Genomic DNA, 25,005 nt, shown 5'->3' on the forward strand with positions numbered 1-25,005 from the left:
ATTTGAATTCTAATCCGATTGCATTTCATATTCCAAGCTATGTTCCTTCTTGTTTCAGCACAAGTTGTTTCCAAACAAATGAAATATGATTTTCTCTCAGTTATTCTAAAATACTCTCTCGGACTTGGATGTCTTCTAGATGTTGATGTTTTGAAAATTTCCCTCAATTACCTTGCTATCATTTATGCTGATTACAAAAAATCAGTTGTGTCTAGATTTTGTTCCTGAGAAAACAATGGCTGAGGATGCCTTGAGAGAGAGGAAATCAGCCGAGACTGGGGAAGAACAGGACTTAGGAAACACACAAACGGAGATTTTGACACTTCATGATTTTCTTTTTTTTAACTTGTCTTTCAATGCTTGTTTTCAAATTTCAATCGGATACATGTAACATGGTTTTATTGTTAGAAAGCTCCCCTGCAATGGCCTTTTTAGCTGTCTGTATTATCCCTTCAACAAACTAAATGCTGGGTACAATAGTTCATATGATAAACTGTAATAGGGGCCGAAAATGCTCTAAGGTTGCTTTTTCTTCTTTTGTAAGTAAGAGTGGCATCGTTGGAAGTTTAGTACCGCCCAAACCAAGTGCCACAAACTAATCTCCGGCCACAGTGCAGCTGGGGAATACAGAAGGCTGTTGCTACTCTGCCAGAGAAGGAAATTGCTCAGGCGGTTCTCACGGGCAGTTCGAATAAGGATGTCAGGGTCAGGCGCTACATCCATATACATATGCTTCTCAACATCTGCCAGTTTAATAACAGCCATCTCCTGTATATTTTCATGCTCTTCAGTACTTAGCTTCAATGCTTCAGCCTGGCCCGTCGATTTATCAAGGCAAGATTCTTCAACAGCATGAGTGATCTCGTTGCTGGAAGTATAGGCCAAACAAACTAGAATGATGGTCCTGGTGTTCTTGGCGGTAGCTCTCATCACCTTCTCAGCTGCAACCCTGATGGCCTCATTCAGGAGCCCCATGTTACCTATAAAATGAACTCTGATATTGTATTGGTGAACAATACTTTCTTCCAGAAGCAACATCTCAATCTTTTCCAGCATTAGATCCATGATATACTGAACCTCACTGGGCTTTCTCTTATAATTGTCAATGCTGAAAGCGAAAATTGTGACGTATTTCACTCCCAATTCAGAGCAATATTTGAGCATAGATAAGAGAGCCAAAAAGCCAGCCTGGTAGCCTTCCCCTAGCTCTATCAGATTGTGCTTCTTGGCATATCTTCGGTTGCCATCCAAGATAAATGCAATGTGATCGGGAATGGCACCCACAGAGAGCACTTTAAACATGCATTTTCTCAGAAAAATACTGAATCTCTTGAACAGCTGATTTCTATCGGCACCAGTTTGTGTCTCCATTAATTCTAGGTGAGAAGACAGTGAATAATGGTGGTTTTCTTTTTTTTTTCTTCTGTCGAGTTCGTATAAGAGGACTAGATATGTTGCCGGCCATGCAAAGAGAGTGAACAGAATTAAGGGGAGATACGAACAGAAATAACTTCAACTTACAATCCAAATCATACTTGCAACTAATTTCATGCTAATTTAGTGAGATTTTTGCCCAACCATCAGAAGTAATTGCCGTGGGGGATTCTTTCATGCTTGGTTTTTCATTTTATGTTTTCACTCAATGCTTCCAACTAATGTTGGATGATCCCTTACAAGCTACAACATCATCATCCAACTAAATGTTTCTCAGCATCATTAACAACCAAGTCCTCAAATCCTTACCATTCAGTCATTCTCAGTCATGTTGATTGCAAAGCTAATATTCTTTTTCATCAAGAAATCCAACACCAAAATTATGCTTTTACTAGAACAAAATTAATGGCCTGAGTGTCAAGAAAGACTTTCAGTTGCTATAACCCTTAATTTGGTTACTAGAGTTGCCTGTTAAAGTATTTGAACAGGAATTATTAAAGAGATAGAAATAAAAGAAAATGACACAAGGATATGATTACAATATAAAGGATATCAGTATATATTTTCTTTATATCTATCGACTATTTCCCACCCAAACTCTGATAAAATGATGATTTTTTATTCTTTAAATATAAAAAATTTATTTTCTTATTCATTTGTGAAAGTACGATGTTAATTTTAACAATCAAATAATATTTTTTTTATTTTGTATAATATCTAATAAAATTAATAACAATTACACTTCTAATAATATAAATATATAATATTTTCATCCTAACTACTTTATAGGATTTTATTTTTTTTGTCTATCATCCCTTTTTTTAATTATTTTCTCTTTTCTTATTTCTTAGTTATCGCAGAACACCTAAAGGGAGCCATTGGATCTAAAAGCTATTGAATCGGTAAGCAATAACTTTCAAATCAAAGGTGTGAGTTACATGTTGAACAATTGAAGTCAGTGATTTCCAAAGCCTAAGGAGTGATTAAGAAATGAAAAATCTTGTTCGACGAAGCCAATTGTTATGTGAAGAAATCATTGAATTGTTTTAAAAGAGGTGATTTAATGTAAAGCACGGCTTCGAGGAAGCCAATCTTTTTGCCTCACTGGAATAAAAGAAAATACTTGTTCTTGACTATAACTCCACCACCAACAAATCCTATTCAATTTTGAAGTTTGATTTTGATTTTCATTTTGATTCACTAATTTTAGTTTCTAGGTATGTTTTTTTGTTAGTGTTTTTTCTGCTTAGATTCAAGCTTTGAATTAGTTTAATTATATTGGACTTAGAAATAATTTTTTCTCTTAATAATTTAATAGGACTGATTGTTTGGTGTTAAATCATCTTCTTATTTTCTGGGATATGTTTGGTTGGCAAGAAAATATAAGCCACTAGTGGGTTTTTTTTTTTTTTTTTTGTTCCAAAGCCAACGTAGGTCATAAAAGTACTGCAAGAGAAATGAGCAGGGGAAAATAATTTTTTTAAAATCTTTTTTAAATTTTAAGAAATAAAAATGATGATATTCCCTTTTTATTATAGATTTTTTTTTATTAACAAAATTAAGTTCTTTTGTTAGGAAAAAATGTTTTAGACCAAACTTGGATAGGGAAATATAATTCACTCAATATGTATCCAAATGCCATAGTTGTCACAAGGCTAACTTTTCAACATGCCCGTGTGACATCCCAATACTCCCTCTTCGAGGAGTCCTATGGATATGATTAATATTTAATATATAGAAATAAAGGAAAAATCAAATATAAGATATGATTTATATCTAATAAATCAAGCTAATATCATGTTAAAAGATAATTATAAGAACTATTTCATAATTATTATTATTATTATTATTATTATAATACATATGATATCATTACATTATAATTAATATATTATTATATCATAAAGATGAGATTTTTATTTTAAAAGTACTATCTTATAATACAATATATATGCACAAAACATTATAAAAACACAAAGGCCAAAGAACTTATTCCCACCAAAGTTTACTCTTTTTCTAAACTCTTACGCATTATTTTTTTAAAACTCAAATAAATCATTTTGGCCAAACACAAATTAAGAAATGTGATCCCAATTATTCATGGTTTATTAAAAACATTTACAAATGAGAGAGATAGGAATGACGTGACATTTGCAAAAGAACAATCGGATGACATGGATTGATGTGGCATTTCTTAAAAAGATTCTATCCAAATGTAATTGTACATCTTAGCATTTATTTGTAGCTATGGTTTATTTCTGTTAAATATGGAATTCTTATAAAATTTTAGTTTCAATGAAGTCATGTTTTATATATCCCTGTTTAATGATGAACATAATACAAGTGAATGATTCATACGAGCCTTAGACTATGGAGTAGCAACAACCCATTAACAGCCAAGAAACTAAGTTATTTAAGAGACTGAATTGACATTGACAAGGACGCAGCACTAATCAGAGACTAACCCCAATGCCGTAAGCCATTTTGAAGATGACCCTTGTCGTGAAATCGATGACATTATGATTAAATCCAACAATTTAATTAACCTATAAACCAATCCTTAATTATAAATAAACTCCTCCAGGCACGTATGTCAATAAATTAACAGGGATACCAACAATGACCAATAATTTGTCCCGGTGTCTATAGTTTGGTGGACTTCCAACGTTATAATAATCAAATAATGTATCATATTATATATTAAAAGTTTAATTTTTTATATTATATATCAAATATCGTATTATATGATATAATTTGTAGAAAATAAAATATTAAAATATTAATAAAATAACAAAAAAAAATCTAATTAACACGTTATCATTTTAAAAAATATTATCAATACCCATAAAATTTTAAGATTTCTCATATATATGTATATATATATATATATATTTACTATATCATCATTTTTTTAAAGTATATTAATCCGTATCGATAATTTGTATCGTATCATAAAATACATATATTATATCTTATTAATTCGATATATTTTATGATATATATTATTTTTCACTTATCCTATCATATTATAGAATACTGGTAAGTATGATTTGCACTACCAAATAATGCACCAATATTTTGGCACCTACTATTAGGGAAGGAAATAGCTAGGAGATTATAATGAAATATACTGTTATAATGATAGGATATTCTGCCTGAGATATCTTTCTATAACTGTGAATTAATCTTCAAAAAAATGCATATTGTTTTTCATTTTGATTATCATAAACGGCCAGGCAGGAAGCTAAGGAGCATTTTGAGCGCCAGTTAGGATTTGCAGAGATATTCCAGTGAGTCAGGATAACTGCGGGATGTAGAATTATCAAACGTGTAGAAGCAAACATTGATTTCTTCTCCACTTTACTGACACTGTCTGCTCCACTAACCGGTAAGAATGGAGAACACATCATTTTCCAGAAATGGATGAACCTAAAAAACAGTAATTTATCAATGTGAACGAGCTCATGAAATTCAATTATAGTGAAAGGGCATAGCTTTGAGTTGTTCATCCTTAAAAGGGTTAACTAGTTTTCATTTCGCAGAGCTGCCAAGCAACAAGGACGGCTCTCTGAAAAGCAAAACAAAAAGTGAAAGCAATTATTTGGAGAAAGGAAGCATTTCAAAGTCATTAACCACTGTTATAAGAAAGCCTTTTTAGAGAAATAGTAATACGTAGAAAATAGTAATACCATGCTTAATATGAGAGGTAAAGAGATTCTAGTGGTCTTGTGCTGGTTGTTGGGAGTCATTGCAACGATGTCGTTTGGTGTTGATGTAACGTACGATCATCGAGCGGTGGTGATTGATGGCAAGCGTAGGGTCCTCATCTCCGGCTCCATTCATTACCCTCGCAGCACTCCTGAGGTCAAATCAAACACAGAAACAAACACTCTTCTATTTGCTGATGTTTATATATATATACACACACTCTGTACGTATAGTGCTTATTTTGTTTGGCTGTGTGTAGATGTGGCCGGACCTTATACAGAAATCAAAGGATGGAGGATTGGACGTCATCGAGACATATGTTTTTTGGGACTTACATGAACCAGTTCAATACCAGGTTCTTTTTCTCATTTTAGTTTCAGTGTGTGTGTCTGATTGGTAAGAAAACGTAGGAGAGATGTTTAACAATGAAAATTTACAGTATAATTTCGAAGGAAGATATGATTTAGTTAAGTTCGTGAAGTTGGTAGCAGAAGCTGGTCTTTATGTTCATCTGCGCATAGGTCCATATGTCTGTGCTGAATGGAACTATGGGTGAGAATTTTTTTCTTTTCTTTATTTGATAGTGATATTTCATATATAGTTTAAATTAAACGTGTAAAGAAAAATTTTTTACCATTTTCTTTGAATTTCTGTACAGAGGATTTCCTCTTTGGTTGCATTTTATACCAGGAATTGAGCTTCGAACTGATAACGAACCATTCAAGGTTTTCACTTGCCTAGTTTGTACATTCAGTTTGTTGATTATTGGTGTTTACTGATTTTATCTCTTATGGAATTTCTTGGTTCTCTGTTTCAGGCTGAAATGCAGCGATTTACCACCAAAATTGTGGATCTGATGAAACAGGAGAACCTTTATGCCTCACAAGGAGGACCCATCATTTTATCACAGGTCTTTTTGGTTCTTAATAGTTTTACTATTAATGGTGTTTGGTTTTAGATGTGCCCTCTAATCAATAGATGCATTTTCACATATGATTGCTTTTTTCCCATTTTTGTTGTGCCAGATTGAAAATGAGTATGGAAACATTGACGCGGCCTATGGGCCTGCTGCAAAGTCCTATATCGAATGGGCAGCAAGTATGGCTGTATCTCAGAATACAGGAGTACCCTGGGTCATGTGCCAGCAGTCAGATGCTCCTGATCCAATGGTGAGTTATTTTCTGGTTTATTTATCTCATCAATTGCCTTTCATGGTACTTTACCAGAATAGGGTTCTCATAGTCGCGCTGCATGAACTTCATTGAGTATATCTTTTAGTGGCTAGTCAGGAGAGTTCCTTCATGTTTCATGTAATCTTGACACCTTAACTTTTCACTTGCAGATAAACACTTGCAATGGGTTCTACTGTGACCAATTCACCCCAAATTCTGACAAGAAACCCAAAATGTGGACAGAGGATTGGACCGGTTGGTAAGGCGTATAGACCCCGTTGATCCTTGTGATTTTGGTTTATATGAAATTATTCACTAATTAGTTTCTCTACAATGGGTAAAACCAGGTTTCTTTCCTTTGGCGGTGCTGTACCTTACAGACCTGTGGAAGACATTGCATTTGCAGTGGCGCGTTTCTTTCAGCGAGGTGGAACTTTCCAAAATTACTACATGGTTAGCAATGATATTAGCAATTTTAGTTATGGCTATGATTGCACTATTGGACTAAAGCACAGACTCATAAAGAGGATTATCAACTTATCAAATTTGTTTTGGTTGCAAACTTCCAGTACCATGGCGGAACTAATTTTGGTAGGACATCTGGTGGTCCCTTTATTGCAACAAGTTATGATTATGACGCTCCCCTTGATGAATATGGTATGCGTTGCATTTTTCTACTGTTATTGGTGGATATCCACGTCTTGGTGTCATAAACTGCTGCTAATTCATTTAAATGCATCACCCGGTCGAATGTTTGCAGTCATTGTGATGCTAAAAGGGCACTTGCTAATTTTGTCACAGGGCAACTTAGACAACCCAAATGGGGCCACCTGAAAGACCTGCATAAGGCCATCAAGCTATGTGAACCAGCAATGGTGGCCACTGATCCAAACATTACATCCCTAGGTCAAAATTTGGAGGTACTAACTACTAAGCACTTTGATAGAGGTCCAACAGCTTTACTTGATGGATTGCGATGCAAAAAATTGACTTTCCTTTGATACATTTATTTGTATTTCCTCAGGCAGCTGTATATAATTCAGGATCAGCGTGTGCTGCCTTTCTTGCAAACATAGATACGACATCAGACATAACTGTAAATTTCAATGGCAATTCTTATCTGTTGCCTGCATGGTCTGTGAGCATTCTACCAGACTGCAAGAATGTAGTTCTGAATACTGCAAAGGTTTGCCTCTTTTCTAGCCGGTGCTCACGGATTTGTTAGTCTTTCGTTAAGTTTACACAATTTTCCTTTTGGGGGTGAAACGACAGATAAATTCTGTGACTCTGGTTCCAAGCTTCACGCGTCAATCTCTGAAAGCTTTGTCAGAGTGGAATTATATAAATGAACCTGTAGGCATATCAAAGGATGCGTTTACAGTCGCCGGATTATTAGAACAAATAAACACCACAGCTGACAAAAGTGACTACTTATGGTACTCATTAAGGTCTGTACACCGGTCTATTAATCCACTTATTCTTTGTGAAGGCTTACCTTTTGCCTCTCCAACCAATTATTTTGATGTGCCAAGTATTTGAGGACATTCTTCTTGGAACTGGCAGCGCTGTCTTCGAAGCCAATGAGACTTTCTTTCGAGATGGATCTAAAACTGTTCTTCATGTGGAATCACTCGGTCATGGCCTTCGTGCTTTCGTAAATGGGAAGTTGGCAGGTAATAAGAATTCTTAAATAATGTAATGAGAATTCTTTGGTTGCCAACGTTCTTCGGTAATGTGATTTTTTTCCTTTTCAAATTATGATTAATCCTAATTGGAGCCTTTGCAGGGAGTGGAATAGGCAGCAGTGGCAATGCTAAGGTGTCAGTGGAGATGCCTGTTGAACTTGTACCTGGGAGGAACACAATAGATCTCCTCAGTTTTACTGTTGGACTTCAGGTTTCGCCCTCATGACCAAGATTTATATGAGCATTTGATAAGTTTGACAGTGACTGGAAGTATTATCTTTTAGATGATAAATTGCAGTATTTGATACAATCCCATATGTGATTCTAATCTGATGCGGTCTGTTTTTGAATCTATACCAGAACTATGGAGCTTTCTACGACAAAACAGGGGCAGGGATCACTGGTCCTGTGCAGATAAAAGGTTTGAAAAATGGAACTACTATTGATCTTTCGTCGAAGCAGTGGACATATCAGGTCTGTCTGTCTCCCAAAAAGGCCCACTCTAGATAAAGAGCACATTAGTGTCCTGAAGAACATGAATAAGATATATTCAAATATCTCTGTGTATGTCATTATGAGTGCAGACTGGACTACAAGGAGAAGCATTAAATCTGCCTAGTGGAAATTCTCCACAGTGGGTTTCAAATTCTACCTTGCCCAAGAATCAGCCCTTGATATGGTACAAGGTATGTTTCCAGTAAAACAATTGATAGTTATGATTAGGATGGCTCTCCATAATTTCTCAGAGACTAACAAAAAGCAATACTTCTTGTTGTTGATATAGACAACGTTTAATGCTCCTGCTGGAAATGACCCTCTTGCAGTAGACTTCACCGGGATGGGGAAGGGTGCGGCATGGGTAAATGGACAAAGCATTGGGCGTTACTGGCCAACATATGTCGCCCCGAATGAAGGTTGCACTGACTCGTGTAATTACAGAGGAGGTTACAGCTCAAGCAAATGCCTCAAGAACTGTGGAAAGCCATCTCAGGAACTGTAAGTGCTTCCCCATGGAAATAGTTTCCAAATGATCAGTAAATCTTTGTTCTCACATCACTTACTCGCAGCTACCACTTACCCCGTTCCTGGTTAAAATCAAGTGACAACATTCTTGTATTGTTTGAGGAGATTGGCGGGGTTCCAACACAAATAACTTTTGCCACAAAACAGATCGGAAGTTTATGCTCCCATGTGACAGAGTCTCATCCTCCACCCTCAGATATGTGGAATTCAGATTCAAAAACTGCAAGGATATCGGGGCCTGTACTATCACTTGAATGTCCATTGCCCGATCAGGTCATTTCTTCAATCAAATTTGCTAGCTTTGGAACTCCTCAAGGTACTTGTGGGAGTTTCAGCCATGGAAACTGCAGTACTGAAAGGGCTCTTTCCATTGTACAGGAGGTATGATATCACTCAAAATACAAATGTGTCATGTCATATTTAACTTATATCTGTTATGTAGTAACAAGGTTTCCCTTCAACAGGCTTGCGTTGGAGCCAAGAATTGTAGCATTGGAGTATCAATCAATACATTTGGTGACCCATGTCATGGAGTAATAAAAAGTTTAGCAGTAGAGGCTTCTTGTACATGAAGCAGTGTTGCCCCCAGCCATTTAAGTGAATAAGATTTTAGAATGACAGCAATTTGTTACATGTACCTTACCAGAAAAAAGAAAGGGCTCGGAAATAATACCGCTAGTTGTAGCTTTATTGGTCCAAAATATAATGACAACTCCTATTATCTACTAAGTGAGTGCTACACTTAAATCCAAGGGTTTTGACCCACATACTTAATCAACAATACCCAACTCTCCAACAACCCTTCCTTAGAACTTAAGATCCAAACGATGGATATAAAAATATGCGAGGGCAAAATTTTTGTAACAAATATTTGTGAACAACGAAAGAATGATTAGATAAAACGGTAAAAACCCAATTCTTATCTTTAAATATTGTCATTAAATACAATAAAACTATGTGCTTACTTACTTTAAATACACAAATAAGTATACACTTAATATGAATCATCATATGATAAAGTAACACTCAATCATATGGAGACACATAAGTATATATCTATTTGTATACTCAAAATAGATATAGATAGTATTACTCCATTAAATATAATTTCTCTTGTATTTACTGTATAATAACTCAAACCGGGAACTGACATAAAATAATGGCTAACTTTTTTCTGTGTTTTTTTAGTATCTCCGCTCTATTTCTACAACCACAACATAGAATTAACACGTGTTTCCTATTGTGTGATTCTTCTTACTCTAATAAGATGCAGACAGGAAATTTAACTACGAAATTCTAACTCTCTTCCCGACATCAAATCAGTCATACAAGAATTTATTCACTGCAATATGACAAGGTTGAAACATACCATTGTTGAACCAACCTATTAGAACTGTAAGACTGAATCCAAAAAACCTGGTATTACAATACCAATGACACCAATCAAGGTCCAAAGCTTGACCACCGGATGGTAAATTTACTCATACATAAAGTAGAGATTCCATCTTCTTTTTCTCATTGTTTACAAAGGAAATCTTGTTAGTGGCAACATCACTCCTGAATACTGCAAATAAATCACAAACTAAAAGAACAAAGTTTGGGCTGCCTGTCACACTAGTTCCCTTGATAGAATTCAAAGACATGCACATTTAACACTTCATGCAGATAGAATTTTTTTTCACTGAAACGGGAAAATATAATATAGAATCCCATTATCCATAAAAGGATTTTATTAAACTAGTTTACGCACTTGAGATATGTAAAACATATAGACACAACCAGAAAGTTGCTTTATCTTTTTTAGAAGATAACTTTAAACAATATATACACCATATAAGATATCCAACTTCAATAATGGCATAAGAAGAATCTTTGGCCTTTGCACATGGGGACTACTATTTAAAAGATTTTGAGATCACATATGTAAAAAGGCTAACCATAAAGAAAAGGGTTTCAAAATATGTGAAAAAGAAAGTCTATAGTTATCTCACAGCCACTATAGAATTATAGGAAGATCAGCTTTTGATTGAAGGTTGGAACTCTGACCCTCTCCTCCAACTGCAACAATGTTACTAGAAGACGCTTCTCCAAGCTCACTCCCCATCTTCAAGAAGTAACTATGCCTGCACAAGAAACTTTTTTAGAACTCAAATGAGATCATGAGTATAAAAGATCACTGCAAATAATTTATACCATCGAGTATCTGCAGTCAATTCAGGATGGAAAGCAGTCGCTAGCAAATTCCCTTGTTTTACAGCAACAATCACTTTCGTGTCGGGCATAACATTCTCCTGAAATATCCAATTTAAATTAAAATTAAAGAATGCCAGCAAAAAGAGATCAAACAACAGTAAAAATTTTAATTTTCTAACAGCATAATAATGGATTCCATAAAAATCCAAGCATTACATAGCGCATCAAGGATCTTTTACTTCAAGGGGTTAGGATATTAGTAGAAGCGGCATAGAAGAAGCTGAATAGAAATAAATTATGCAAGCAAAAAGAGATCACACAACAGCAACAATTTTTTAATTTCTAACAACATGGCGCATTAATGGATTACACAATTATCCAAGCATTACATCGTGCATCATGGATCTTTTACTTCAAGGGGTTAGGATATTAGTAGAAGTGGCATATAAGCTCACTAAGAGACAAGAAAAACACCTGCCCTATATAAGAGTATCAACTAACATAAATGTCATTGTAAACATAAAACAAGTTTGTATAACACATCCTACTTCATTAATATTATTTTTTAAATAACTGAATGTTGGGACCTGTAATTACAGAGAGGAACATGCAAGCACAATCATCAAGATAATTCAAAAAACAGTCAGCAGAACATATACAATTCAATGAGAAGACAACTTTCAATAAGTCATCGTAAATTTATAAGTAGTGTAAGTCACTCTAAATTGTTGCCAAACTATAAAACATAATGAAAAAAGAGCACATAGCGAACCTCTTGAATTTCAACGGTAGAACTTGAATATAACACCTTGTTAGACGGTACAGAATAATCAACCAGAACTTCAACTTCTGGTCCCACTTCAAGGACTGCAGGAGCACGAATGAAAATTCCACGAAATGTCTCAGGACCACCTTCCTTAGAAGCAAGCTCTGGCACTAAAAGCTCAGCCTCAAAGCTTTGAATCTGAACAAACATTTTATAAACAAAACAAATAGTATTAGTACCCATGTCAGTGATATAGGTTATTATTTGGTCTTGACAAGCAAAATTAAGTGCTTCTGGGTATGACAACAAAATGTGGAAATACATAGAAAGAAAACATAAGTGTACATGTTAAAACACTTTGCAAATCACTTTGTACATGCACATACATAGAGAAATCATTTAGGCACATTTTAACTAAAATTTACTAAGACCGTTTGGCAGTACAATAAGTGGCCTTACAATTAGAATTTGACGTATTTAAAGGTAATCATCGTCTAGAAAAACAAGGATTGGTACATTTGATTAATAAACACTCTAATTCCATACTACCACATTCAGAATGCAGAATAAGCAGTTGATGAAATTCAAATATTGATTTCAACAAGTTCTAAAAGATTTTAGTTGTTTGTACTGTATTATTGAAGGCACATTTTATTGTTCATTGAATTATGAGATTAAATGAGACAACTCATCAACATGAACGGATCCAAGCAAGAAAATAAAATTATTATTAATATATATTTATAAACTGAAATAACAATATTCTACCATATCATCCATTTGCAATCCCCATTTTGCCAAACACTCCAAACTAGATAACAAATTTGCAGCTTGAATTGCATAAGGAACACAAGAGTTTGTCTTCATGGAAATTTGCACTGTGATTATATATATCCTGAACACCAAAATTTCTATATTCACCATACCAAGATACTTTTTAATTTTTAGCCATTTTGAAAACAATAAATGTACTGAACAAATGCAACATATAATTTCTAGAGTTGTTTCCAACATTTAGGTGCATGTTTAAACATCTTAATCAAGAGTGCAAAATATACTTCCTCCCTGAATAAATTATAACCAATAGAGCAAAGAAGTGGAAAAAAAAAAAAAGGTACCTGACTACCAAAGAAATTTCTATGAACAGTGCAATCAAGCCCACCAATTAGATCTTGTCCTCCTATTTTCTGCCCTGGAAGAATCATGCTAGTCATTTCAATTCAAGACAGTTTCAGGATCTACTATTAAATTAAATGTACAATTAGAAGCAGGAAAAAAATGCTAGAGTCACGCAAAACAGCCCTAATTAATCCACATTTTTAAGCTTAAGAAGAAAGAAAGAATCTCAGAAAGAAAAACTCACCAACAGCTTTGTTTGCCAAGAAGATAAGACCTGCGCAGGTCCCCCACACAGGCTTTCCCATTTTAACAAACTCACGCAAGGCAGGAAACTGCTATAAATGAAAAGAAGAACAGATGTAACAAGCCAAGTGTGTCTTCTGATATGAGATAGCAAAAAGGAAAAAAAGACACATTTCCTAGTTCCAAGCCTTCTGTTTTAAATAAGTGGCAATATCTTTCTGTTAAGCATGCTTAATATGACACTCTGTGCTGATATGAGCCATTCATCATATTTCAAAACAACTTAACATATATGTTTCTGTAAAGACAACAAATTATAAGGTGAAACCATTAGTTCCCTATGCTAACCAATACATGTACCTTACAATCCAATTGTTGAAAAAACTCAAATAATCACACGTAAATCACAAGACGACAACAAAAATCATAATAATTTATGTAACATTCAATTCAAGACTATTACTTCAGACAAAATTCATTTGTATTAATTCAGTAATATTAGAAACAAAATAGAAGGATTAGTTATCTAAATACAGGGGTTTTCCAGAACTCAAATGAGAAAAAGAGAACCCATTTTCATCAAGTTACATAATCTATCAACAATAAGCACAAAACATACTACTAAAAAAAAAAAACTTAATACATAAAAGAAAAAAGAATGAAAGGAGAAAATAACCAGGTTATGGTACTCGGCGAGCTTGGCCATGGTGGTGCTTTCACCACCGGGAATGATAAGAGAGCTCACATTCTGAAGCTGCTCCGGCTTCCTAATTTCCACCCCCTTCACTCCTAGCTTCCTAAGAGCTGCATATAAAATCACTCAACAATATTATATCCACATAAAAACGTAACGATTGAGATGAAAGAAAGAAAAAGAGAGTACCTGCAATGTGTTCGTTAAAAGAGCCCTGTAAAGCGAGAACGCCAACTACCATGGCTGACGGGCGTGCTGTGCGGGTATGCTATGCTGTTCGCACCAATCAAATTATAGAAGTAGGAAACCCGGGGAAAAAAGAATCGTAAGGCGGTAAAACACTCGGCTTAGGGCGGCTTCGGGCCCTTGGTTTCCTATCGCCCGTGACCTCTTTTACATGATATTTACATTAATAAGGCCAAAGGACTTATTCCCGTATAAGCTGCAGTAAAATTCTAAAATCTCGTTTTTAAAATTTAAAAATCGAAAAATCTACTTATTATTCAAATTTTATTAAAATTTGAAGTTAAAATTAAAAGGATAAAATTATTATTTAATTTAAAATATTAAAAAATTAAAATTTTATTATATTTTTTTTCTTAAATTAAAAATCTAATATTTATTTCATCCAAAATTTGAAAAATGACAATTTTCTCTCTAGAGTTTTCTTTCCTTTTGTCTGAAGACCAATTTTTTCTCGACTGTTGGCTTACCTTCTCACCTTCTTCTCCATCGATGCTCCTCCTTGTTTGTTAGAGACAAAGACCATCTTCTTCTCATCTTCGTCTTCGAAAAAAACGACGGTCTCCTTCTATGAAGAAGAAGGAGAAAAGAAGGAGGAGTGCCAACAGAGAAGAATGAGGGAAGGTTGGTTGACAATAAGAAAGAAATCAATCGTTAGAGAAAAGGAGAGAAAACTCTAAAGAGAAATTGTCATTTTTTAAGCTTTGAAGAAAAAATTTAGAGAGAGGGAGAAAAGTGAGATTTTAAAATGGAGGGGAGAAATGTGATAAAAATTTAGTTTTTTTAAATTTTTTTGTTAAGTAAAAAATTTATATCTAACCATATCCAAAATTTTTAATAAAATTTGATTTATTGTTGGGTGTTTAGGTTTTTTGAAAATTAAAAGATGAAATTTTTGAATTTTAATATACCTTGAGTGGGAAGTCTTTTGGCCTATTATTAATAACAACTGATACTAATAAATAGATTTTATTTTTAATTTCTATCATAAATCTCCTAATTAATCAAAATTAATTTAAACAATTAACTTATTGTGTCATTAGAGTGGGAGGAAACCAGAATTTAAATGAGAAAGGGTAAATATCGAAATATTATATAAGATCAAATTTTAAACATCAAAGTTTGAATATTGATAAATAATATTTTTATAATTACCAAAACAATAATGTAATATATAATTATAAGTTTGCTTTTACAAATTTTAAATATTTGAATATTAGTTTTTTGTCACATAAATTTCCAAAGATGAAGACCGCAACTTTGTCTGGAGATAACATTGAAAAAGAGAAAAAAAAGAAAAAAATCTTAGAGAATAAAATATAACATTATAAAGTTTAATTCTGAAAAGAATTATTAATTTTATAAATTAAAAAAATAAATAATATTTTATTATTTTACTTTTAGAATTAAAAAATTTTATTAGTTGTAACAGTTCACAGGTGAGAATTTAAATTTTTAATATTTAGTAAATACCAGTTTAAAATTGCAACAAACCTTGAATGAGATTAAGCCTTTTGACCTTAAAAAAAAATGTGGCTAATTATTGATTTTAAAATTTAAAAATTGAACTAAATAATACATTAATTCCTTAATATAAAAGATCATTTTTTTCCCAAATTTATGTGTTAAGTAAACTTGATAATTCGTGTTATTGAATCGTATTCATATCATATCAATTTGAGTTTCGTATGAGATATCTTTAACTCTAACATAATCAAAATAATAATTGTATCAAAATTTTTTAATCTTAACTTAACCCTTTAATATTCAAATTGATCTGATTTGACTCAAATTAACCCAAAATTATCTATTGTTTTCACTCTGTTTTTAATTTTTTTATCAAATTACTCTAATATAATATTAATAAAACACAAAATACAATATTTTATTTTATTGAAAAATAGTATACAAATTTACATACTAAGATTTTTAAAACACATCAATAATCTGAATAACCAAATCAATTTTTTATTATTTAATAATAAAATAAAATATTTAAAAAAATAATAATAATATAAGTAATTACAACTTATACAAAGATACAATTATATACAATTTGTAAAAATTTTAAATTATTGTTATAAAGATATAATATATAATTATAATTTAAGTAAGAGCTTTAAAAAGGGTTAATAATCTAAGTAACTAAATTAAATTCTTACTATTTAATAATAAAATAAAATATTTAAATAAAAATAAATAATTATATAAAAATAAAATTATATACAATGTATAAAGATTTCAATAACTAATGATATTATCTTTTAATATTTTATCTTTAATAAATTCTATTAAGTAACATTTCTCATAAATATTCGAATCAATTCAAGTTATATTGAGGTATTTTCATGTAAACTTTAATACTATTCAATTTAATTTCAAATTGTGTCAGATTGACTCAAAATAAATTTTGTATAAAAAACTCAATCTTAATTCAATATTTTTCTTATTGTGTTATATCGAGTTAACGAATCATATTAAAAATTATCCAATCTAGTCAAAGCAACATCCAACGTTATGGTCAAAAAACTCTTCAACCAGCATAAATTCTCCAAATTTTCATCTAGAAATTACAATACATTAACTTTAATTTAATTGCTAATTACCTTTTAATCTGGGATTAGCTCTCTAAACCTTTGAAAAATTGTAATTGAAACAGCTCATTATTCAACAACCAATACTTAAAAATATTGCCCTATTATTTATGTACATATAGGCAAAAAAATTTCAAAATTTTTTTTTTTTTTTTTTTACAATTTCTTTAGTTTTTAATATGAAAAATTGCAAATTAAATTCATGACAGTTTTAAAACTGAAAAAACTGTGCTATATAAATAAATAAAGTGCTAATTAAGTCTTAACAACATAATTACGTAACGCCACAACCACGTGGCAAAGCTGCCCCACTTATATATCTGCTTTGGCCTCGCAAATTTTCTCCGCACAAACAAATTTGAAAAGGTTTCTTCTTTCAGCCTTCAAGCTCAGTGATTTCTTTTGTTTTAATTTCTGGTAATATTTCGACGATATCTCAATCTCGGATCACGAACAATCACAATCTGAATCTCCAACTATTCAATCTTTCAATATAGGGTGTCGCTTCCAAACTTAGGGTTTTCAATACGGTTCTTGCATGCTTGTTTCACTCATGGAATCGAATAAGAATTGCAATTGTCATTAAATAATAGGTATGGCTTCCAAGAATATTTATACATGTTTTTTTATTAATTCTAATAGTATTTGTTAATTTGTAATATAATTATTGTTCGTGGTTGATGGCTTCTGAACATACTAAAAAGGTTTCGTCCTGCTTTTGGAAGAATTAAGCTAAGCTCTAATCATGATTTTGTTTATTATTCTATTTCATATTCTCAATTAATTGCTGATGTGTGGCATTCTTTTTTATCATGTGAAAAGGTCCACGTATTGGCGGTGAATGTCGAGGCTGCATTGGGTACTATAAAGTGGACTCATAATAGCGATGTTGGGTCTTAATCGAATTGCCTTCAAAATTATTAGTTGTTTCTTTCATTTGGCCGAGTGGCATCCCCTAGAATAGCAAAGTTGATTTGGGCTTAAAAGCCCTCTTGCTTTGTCTTCTCCTTAGATCAGGTTTGAATCTTATCTCTTCTAATTATGTTGGTTGAATTTATTTGTAAATGATATTATTTTTTTCTATTTGTTTGTGCAATGATTATGAAGTCCAGGATAGCCATTGTAGTATTGGTCTTCTGGATGAATAAAATGAAATTCCCATTGGATGAGTATTCTACCATTCAATAATATTGATTTTGTGCTACGAGAGTATTATAGAAACTTATTAGCTAACTAAGGTGGCTATTTTTTGTAGGGCGGTATTGATTGTTTATTGACATAAGGGTTTGTCTATTTGCAGCTTTTGGGATCGTTTTTTAATTCTTTCTGGTGGTTGGAAGTTGTAATAGTTGCTCTAAAGTTGTTGAGATTTTCCATGTTTAATAAGCGCTACCACTCTTGGGCAAGAGCTCTGGGTTGTTGTGGTTGTTTTGGGTTTTCGAAAAGGAAGCCTAAACAATCACTGAGGCCCATTTCTAGGTTGAATTATCGAATTTCACAGGAGCTTTTGTTAGATGATGAAATAGACGATGAGGCTGATAGTTTTTTTAATGGTGAGGATACCAATACAGCACATGGAGATGATGGTGAGTTGCAGAACTGTGGCAAACACTCTGAAGAAATTTTGAGGTTAAGAGAACAGAATGGACTGGTATGCAGGCAATATCCTGTCAAGGAAACAAACAAACTTATTCGATCAGAGGTAAGTTTATGATAAATATTAAAGTATGACTTTTTGTACATTTATTGATGATGCTATAAACTATTTATGGTTGAATATGATGATTCCTTATGTTTGTACTGAATTCAACTTGATTAATAAGAAATCTGGAAACTGTTTGTAGCTATTCATGCATTAGGCATTGTAGTACTCCTAACAATTTTTTCACATACAATATGGTTGCACACTGACTATGAATCGGTCATTTTGTTATCTTGTATTTTCCAGCAGATGACAGTTCCATAGTTTAGTGGTTTTGCTGTATGCTGTTTTTGCTTGCAGTTAAAATAAATTCCTGTTGGTTGTTACTCTTGGAAGGTTGGTAGTTTCATGTTTGTTCACTGTCACTATAAATTTGAATTTAATGTTGGGTTGCTAATGTGACATTTAAGCAGATATTGCAGTCAGTTATCTCATATTCTGTTACTTCCTAGATTATTTTTCTTTTTTGTGCTTTAAGTTTGGGATAATTTGAAGTTCTGCTTGCTTCATTAAATTGAAGCTTAAGGGTGAATTTACTAAAGAAGTTCATACTCCCACAGTGGTTGTCTTACAGATGGATGTCCATGTGTAGGTGCTTGTATAAATTTTGTATTCTCTTATATATTGGAGTCCCAAAATGCCATATTTTCTTCCATAATATGTTAGTAAGATTTTATATATGTGGTGCATTTTTCAGGATGAAAATGGGACTAAGATGATCAATGAGTATGTGCATGAGTGCAAGATTGGTGCTGGTAGCTATGGTAAAGTGGTAAGCATTGATTTGATAGATGTTAAACTGTATTTCTTGTTTTAAGGATTTTCTTAGTCTTCTGGCCTTGTTTTGACAACAGGTTCTGTACAGAAGCTCTATTGATGGGAAACATTATGCAATTAAGGTGCTACTTTTTTGTCTTCTATGCTGATGCATTCATGTTTTGCGGTAGTGCACTAGTAGAGTGAAAATGTTCAAGATTTATCTGAAGATAATATGTTGGAATATAGCCTTTTTTAGGTCTAGTTATTAGGGTCTGAAAATTAAATAGTGTTTAGTGTTTTCTTGATTACTTAGAATTTTATACCAAAACAATGTTTATCTTTCTTATCATGCAAATTTTATATTTTAATTCCAGGCCTTTCATAAATCTCATTTGTTAAAGCTGCGTGTTGGTCCTTCAGAAACTGCTATGACTGATGTTCTTCGTGAGGTATCTGCTCTGTCTTCTCTTTTGAGATTTTACAGTCTAGCCCATATAGGAAGACGTTGTATGGCTGCCATTTTCTATTTATAGTGCTCTTTTGGAATAAATAGTATAGCTTTCTTTCTTTCTTTTTTTCATCTCAAGTGCATACTGTGGTTTTCATTGAAAATGCCAGTCTTATGTGTATCTTTGAGGGTTCATGGTATTTCTAATTTCAATATGCTTATACTGAAATTTTCTTTTGTATATGTTGTTGTTATAGACTAGCCTTGCTGAGGTTCTTGATGCTTCTTCTTAGTCAACAAGTGCATGTGGATTAGGCTAAAATATAGCTTATTATAGTACACATGTTCATGCTCATCTTTATAGTAGACACTCTATCATGCTTTGGCTCCATATCTTTGTTTTAATCTTGGATGAATCTTTAATAATATTTAATTCCTATCCTTGCAGGTTCTAATTATGAAAATGTTGGACCATCCAAATATAGTCAATCTCATTGAGGTGATTAATGACCCAAACTCAGATCAGTTCTACATGGGTATTTATTTTCTTTTGCTTTCTCTCACCTATTTTTTTTCCTTTGATTAACAATTTCACATCCAACTTTATACTTGATTATTGCATTGAAGTCTCGGTATGAAAAAAATTATTCAGTTTGCCTTAATTGTCCTGTTAGCCTTATGCTTGACTGGAAACTTTTCCTAAACTTCTTTCCTCCAGTTCTTGAATATGTGGAAGGCAAATGGGATTGTGGTGGTTCTGCTCCACCTGGGGCCCTTGAAGAAGATATTGCCAGAAAGTACTTGCGGGATGTAGTGTCTGGGCTGATGTACCTTCATGATCATGTAAGCTTTGAAAAACCTTATTTTTGCATCATTAATACTTGGACTCAGTGTGCCTGCTGTCTGGATATGTGGTTGTCTGTAGCAATGTTGGTTATTACATCAATGTTTGTCATTTCTTTAATGAAGCTATATGTGGTAGACCATTAAATAGAAGGTTGCTTGCTATCAAGCGCCTTGATGTTTCATATATGCCCACAAATATTTACATAATGCACCATTTGTTTGCATTTAATTATACATTTACCTGAACTTATAAGATTCGAGAAGTATATTTTTCTCTAAAAAGAGACTTTGAATGCAAACCATTTGAAAATAGCTTATGGTCACAATCTTAGTCATTTTTCTATGGGATCATAGCAGTCTGGCCAGTTTTATTGCATTAGCTTGTGCTTATGCACCATTGATGTATGTTTGTCTTCTGAGGTGCATTCAGAAAATTATAAAATTGCTTTTATATGTTTCTTTTCTTATCTTCCAATTTACATATAGGATTTTGTAGAATGGATTAATTGATTAGTGATTCCAGCTACTTGTGTATGGTCTACAATGTATAGTGCCAGTAATTCTTAATATGATCTCATTAGCACTCGGTTTGGTCTGCTTTTGACTAACAATTGTAACCGTATATATTTTTTCTTCCTGCACTGGAATCCTGAAGCCACAATGTTGTAGAGGTTTAAGGAGAGGAGAAAAGTTCATTGTTGACTTAGAAGGCTTTTATAAGCTTATCTGTTGTGGGATTCCCATATTCACTTAAGATTGATGGAATGTAGCTTCTCTGAGATTGGCTAGAGCAAGTTTCCCCTCTTTCCAATCATAATTACTTTAGTCTAGAACCAGCTTCTTAATGACTTTTGATCATTCTTTCCCTTGCAAGATGATGTCAATCTTGTGAAGCTTGTTTACTTTCTGGTTTCAGTTTTTTGTCGGTACAGGGGGTTGTTTCTGTCTGTTATCTTATTAATGTATGGACAAGTTTATCTATGTCTGTGTTAATGGGTTGCAGAAATCTTAAATATGGTGGATTTTCGTCCGTGAGCTGTTGTGGTAGACAGTGTACTCTTCATTTCATTTTTCTTTAGTTTTCTTAGTTTGGTTTTTAGTTGTAGACAACTTTCTGAAATAAGTGCAAACTTGGCTAATATTTATAAGTATTTTCTTATATATAAAGATTTTCTCCTTCCTTGTTATTGATATTGCATGATATATCTTTTGTATTTATTCAATCATTCTCTGTTTGGTTGTAAAACCAGAATGTTGTGCATGGGGATATAAAACCTGATAATCTGTTAGTTACACGTGCTGGTACGGTGAAGATTGGAGATTTTAGTGTGAGCCAGGTTTTTGAGGTATGAATTATCTTTTCCCTTGATCTTCTAAAATTATGAATAATTGGTTCAACAAAAACCAAAATTAATTGATATATACTTTTCAAATATTATTATGCACAAATTAGAATGGTGTAAAATATATTCTTCTTGTTTCTTGTTTAGTGTCATTTGTATGTCTCCCTATCTGTGTTGTGGCAATACTATGATGTGGAAGAAACAGTTTATGAGCGTGTTGATTGATGCCTTTTGATACTTGTTTGTAATGGGATTGTGTAATATTGTGTTTGTACATGCTTGTGATCATCTTTTGGAGTTATGGCAAAAGCTATTGAAAGAAAAGCCTTTTGTCTACTGTTAATAGTCGGTAACCGTTTTAAATAAATATGATATACATTTTATGATTGTGGTTAAAGGATATGTCATTAGGTTTTGACAACTTTTACAGTCTAAAGTTTTGAAATTTTTTAATTCAGTTTCAGGCTTGTCTTATTTAAATATTTATATTTATTCTTGTCTTGTTTCATATTATCAGGAGTGACTGCTTAAATATGAAGAGGCCATCTATATTATATCTGTGAATGTTCCTTTCACGGTTTCACGGTTTTTTTTTAAACTAAACTATTGAACAAGTGTGGCATCTCAGAAATATATTTTGCTTATCCTAGATACATAGTATGTATATTTTTCTGATTGTGGGTCTTATATTGTGATATTATTGCCGTTGGACATATCTTTATCGCGTTGAAACAAGACATTTTGGTTTTGCAGGATGATAATGATGAGCTTCGCCGTTCTCCTGGGACTCCTGTTTTTACTGCCCCTGAATGCTGTCTGGGTTAGAATTCTCTCTTTCTGAGATATAAATTTGTGTTTATTAATGAGAGGCCATGGGACATATAACATTGCATGTGAATATCCTTTTTGATAATAGGCCTGTCTTATCATGGGAAAGCTGCTGACACATGGGCTCTGGGAGTTACTTTATACTACATGGTACTGGGACGATATCCGTTTCTTGGTGAAACACTGCAGGATACATATGACAAGGTGTGCAGAGTGCTTTCGGCATCATTTTTTTTTTTTTTGGTGTGTGGCTGTTTTTACTACCTTTTTTGTGTTCCGTAGGGAAAAACTAAAATGGAGATCTTTTTCTTCGCTTTTACAGATTGTTAATAACTCGCTGGAACTTCCGAATGAAATTAACCCACAGCTGAGAAACTTACTGGAAGGGCTTCTTTGCAAAGGCCAGTATTAATCCATTCTTAGTTAGCTAGCATAGGCTGCTCCTTACCAACCACTTCTTTTACACCTGTCTTGAATTTTATTCTTTCAATTTCTACTTGAACAGTTTATAAATGTGGTTTGCAGATCCAACTCAGCGATTGATTCTAAAGGATGTAGCTCAGCACACTTGGGTTATTGGGGAAGAAGGTCCAATCCCCGAATATTTATGCTGGTGCAAGCGGAATACCCTGCAGAGGGATAGCATTGCGCTGCATTCTAACTGACCAGATTGTGTGATTAGTTTGGATTTCTCTTTGTACAGTGGAAAAGCTAGGTTTCGATTTACAATTCTGTGTTATCGAAACTACCACCGGACAATCTAGGCAAATCTTGCTGAAGGCAACAAGTAAAATTTTTTGGGGTACAAAAGAGGTTGAGTTTTCTAGATTAACACAATTGTGTTTCTCTACTTTTCTGATGAAAGGAACTTAAGATTTTGTTTGGTGAAACTGTGTGATGTAATGTAATTAGATGGCTTAATGCATGGGAAAGTGACTTCCAAACCACTTTCAAAATCATCAATTAGCAGAAAGATAACTAGAATTTCCCTTTCTGTCAATCCTTTTAAAGGTTGCTTCGTTGTGGTGGCCATTTACAACTTTTAGGAATAATAATAATAATAGCTTTCTTGAAGATTTAGGAAAGCACTCAAAAGATCCTGATCAAACGTCATTCATTCTGTCCAGACAAGACATTCTCACGGGAATTCTACAATTCAAAGCAACCTTCTTGTTAGATTCATCAGTCATTACCCTGTCATCGTCTCATCTTTTTCAACAAACTACCCATTCTACCACTTTTCTTCTTCTCCCTTGTAAATGATGAATAAAATAAAGACACTTTAATCAGCAGCAACTGATTATTTATTTATTTATTCTTTAAAAGATGAAGATGGTGCTGACACAAAGAAATAAATTTAAACGAGAATAGTGAATTTTGTAATGTGCCCTCGTGGTCGGGGCTCACATGCACCTTTTGTCTCACACAACCAGGGATGTATATGATTCGGTGTGGTATGATTTTAAAGATTTTTTAAATCAAATTAAAAAAATGATTTAAAATTTTTTTAAACTAAACTAAGTCGTTTTAGATGTGATTTTATAAATCTGTGCGATCCATTGTCCAATCATTTTGTTTGGACGATGGGTGATTTTTATGTCAAAAAACCATCAAGGAGAGAGCAAAGGTTTTGATGGATGTATCAGAGTAAATCGTTGAGAAGAACAAATATCGCAAAGAGATAATATATTTTTTAAGGGTGTAAGTGTAATAGTTTGAATTTTGAAGGAAATGGTTGTTAATATTAAAATATGGTGGGATAAAAAATAATTTTTTAAAATTAAGTTAAGAGAAAATTAGTAATTTTTAAAACTAAAGGGATAACGGAAATAATTTTTTCTTCCTTCAAATAAAATTCATAAATAATACTTTTCTACCGGTCATTAATAATAAAATTTAATAACTGAATAAATATTTATATTTTTAAAATTTTATAAATATAAAAATTTAAAAGTTTAAAAATATATTAAATAGCGGGTGGGAATAAGTCTTTCCGGCCTTAATTTACCAAGGCTCTTAAACTACCTAAATGATCTCCAATTAACCCATAATTATAAATAAATAAATATAAGAGAAATATATTACACATCGAAGATTAGGATAGGAGAAAGATGTGAGGCCTTGGAGGATGACAAGTGGCATAAAAATTGGCCGTTAGTTGTTCACATGAACTAGAATGAAGAAAAGTACCAGATTCTCTCGCAC

General features: G+C 32.9%; 4 protein-coding genes across 6 annotated transcripts; 2 read left to right on the plus strand and 2 right to left on the minus strand.

Moving 5' to 3' along the window:
- Positions 1-330: 330 nt before the first annotated feature.
- On the minus strand, positions 331-1,408 carry LOC123226417 (dehydrodolichyl diphosphate synthase 6). The gene has a single exon (XM_044650933.1). The coding sequence runs from the start codon at positions 1,369-1,371 to the stop codon at positions 517-519; it is 855 nt and encodes a 284-aa protein (XP_044506868.1). The 5' UTR covers positions 1,372-1,408; the 3' UTR covers positions 331-516.
- A 3,715-nt stretch (positions 1,409-5,123) lies between these two features.
- LOC123226052 (beta-galactosidase 8-like) lies at positions 5,124-8,914 on the plus strand. The gene is made up of 17 exons (XM_044650516.1): positions 5,124-5,298; positions 5,402-5,497; positions 5,582-5,694; positions 5,801-5,867; positions 5,960-6,052; positions 6,168-6,311; positions 6,485-6,573; positions 6,662-6,767; positions 6,884-6,971; positions 7,116-7,234; positions 7,339-7,500; positions 7,587-7,762; positions 7,878-7,987; positions 8,101-8,210; positions 8,360-8,473; positions 8,584-8,685; positions 8,824-8,914. The coding sequence occupies exons 1-17, from the start codon at positions 5,125-5,127 to the stop codon at positions 8,824-8,826; spliced, it is 1,866 nt and encodes a 621-aa protein (XP_044506451.1). The 5' UTR covers position 5,124; the 3' UTR covers positions 8,827-8,914.
- Positions 8,915-10,791: 1,877 nt separating this feature from the next.
- Positions 10,792-14,415, minus strand: LOC123226053 (probable pyridoxal 5'-phosphate synthase subunit PDX2). The gene is made up of 7 exons (XM_044650517.1): positions 14,227-14,415; positions 14,020-14,147; positions 13,345-13,432; positions 13,100-13,173; positions 11,988-12,179; positions 11,216-11,313; positions 10,792-11,145 (listed from the first exon to the last, which is right to left on the minus strand). Exons 1-7 carry the CDS (start codon positions 14,276-14,278, stop codon positions 11,019-11,021), a joined length of 759 nt encoding a protein of 252 aa, XP_044506452.1. The 5' UTR covers positions 14,279-14,415; the 3' UTR covers positions 10,792-11,018.
- A 2,815-nt stretch (positions 14,416-17,230) lies between these two features.
- LOC123226116 (serine/threonine-protein kinase GRIK2-like) lies at positions 17,231-23,759 on the plus strand. 3 transcript variants are annotated; one of them, XM_044650603.1, is made up of 14 exons: positions 17,231-17,291; positions 17,372-17,467; positions 17,697-17,891; positions 18,175-18,576; positions 19,274-19,348; positions 19,431-19,475; positions 19,710-19,784; positions 20,232-20,319; positions 20,502-20,626; positions 21,880-21,975; positions 22,726-22,792; positions 22,889-23,004; positions 23,123-23,201; positions 23,326-23,759. In XM_044650603.1, exons 4-14 carry the CDS (start codon positions 18,250-18,252, stop codon positions 23,463-23,465), a joined length of 1,233 nt encoding a protein of 410 aa, XP_044506538.1. In that variant the 5' UTR covers positions 17,231-17,291; positions 17,372-17,467; positions 17,697-17,891; positions 18,175-18,249; the 3' UTR covers positions 23,466-23,759. The 3 variants fall into 3 exon arrangements, with proteins under 3 accessions (XP_044506538.1, XP_044506539.1, XP_044506537.1); XM_044650604.1 differs by having other exon boundaries at positions 17,233-17,467; positions 18,130-18,576; XM_044650602.1 differs by having other exon boundaries at positions 17,233-17,467.
- The last annotated feature ends 1,246 nt before the right edge of the window (positions 23,760-25,005 follow it).

This window comes from Mangifera indica, chromosome 9 (assembly GCF_011075055.1).
Source record: "Mangifera indica cultivar Alphonso chromosome 9, CATAS_Mindica_2.1, whole genome shotgun sequence".
Lineage (NCBI taxonomy): Eukaryota > Viridiplantae > Streptophyta > Magnoliopsida > Sapindales > Anacardiaceae > Mangifera > Mangifera indica.

Coding starts and splice junctions, on each gene's coding strand:
- LOC123226417 (XM_044650933.1), bottom strand. CDS start 1,371: ATGGAGACACAAACTGGTGCCGATAGAAATCAGCTGTTCAAGAGATTC.
- LOC123226052 (XM_044650516.1), top strand. CDS start 5,125: ATGCTTAATATGAGAGGTAAAGAGATTCTAGTGGTCTTGTGCTGGTTG. Junction 5,868..5,959: donor CTGATAACGAACCATTCAAG/GTTTTCACTTGC, acceptor TCTCTGTTTCAG/GCTGAAATGCAGCGATTTAC. Junction 7,988..8,100: donor CGTAAATGGGAAGTTGGCAG/GTAATAAGAATT, acceptor GAGCCTTTGCAG/GGAGTGGAATAGGCAGCAGT.
- LOC123226053 (XM_044650517.1), bottom strand. CDS start 14,278: ATGGTAGTTGGCGTTCTCGCTTTACAGGGCTCTTTTAACGAACACATT. Junction 14,148..14,226: donor TTTTAACGAACACATTGCAG/GTACTCTCTTTT, acceptor TTTTATATGCAG/CTCTTAGGAAGCTAGGAGTG. Junction 11,314..11,987: donor CTACCGTTGAAATTCAAGAG/GTTCGCTATGTG, acceptor TGGATATTTCAG/GAGAATGTTATGCCCGACAC.
- LOC123226116 (XM_044650603.1), top strand. CDS start 18,250: ATGTTTAATAAGCGCTACCACTCTTGGGCAAGAGCTCTGGGTTGTTGT. Junction 19,476..19,709: donor GGAAACATTATGCAATTAAG/GTGCTACTTTTT, acceptor TTTTAATTCCAG/GCCTTTCATAAATCTCATTT. Junction 21,976..22,725: donor GTGTGAGCCAGGTTTTTGAG/GTATGAATTATC, acceptor TTGGTTTTGCAG/GATGATAATGATGAGCTTCG.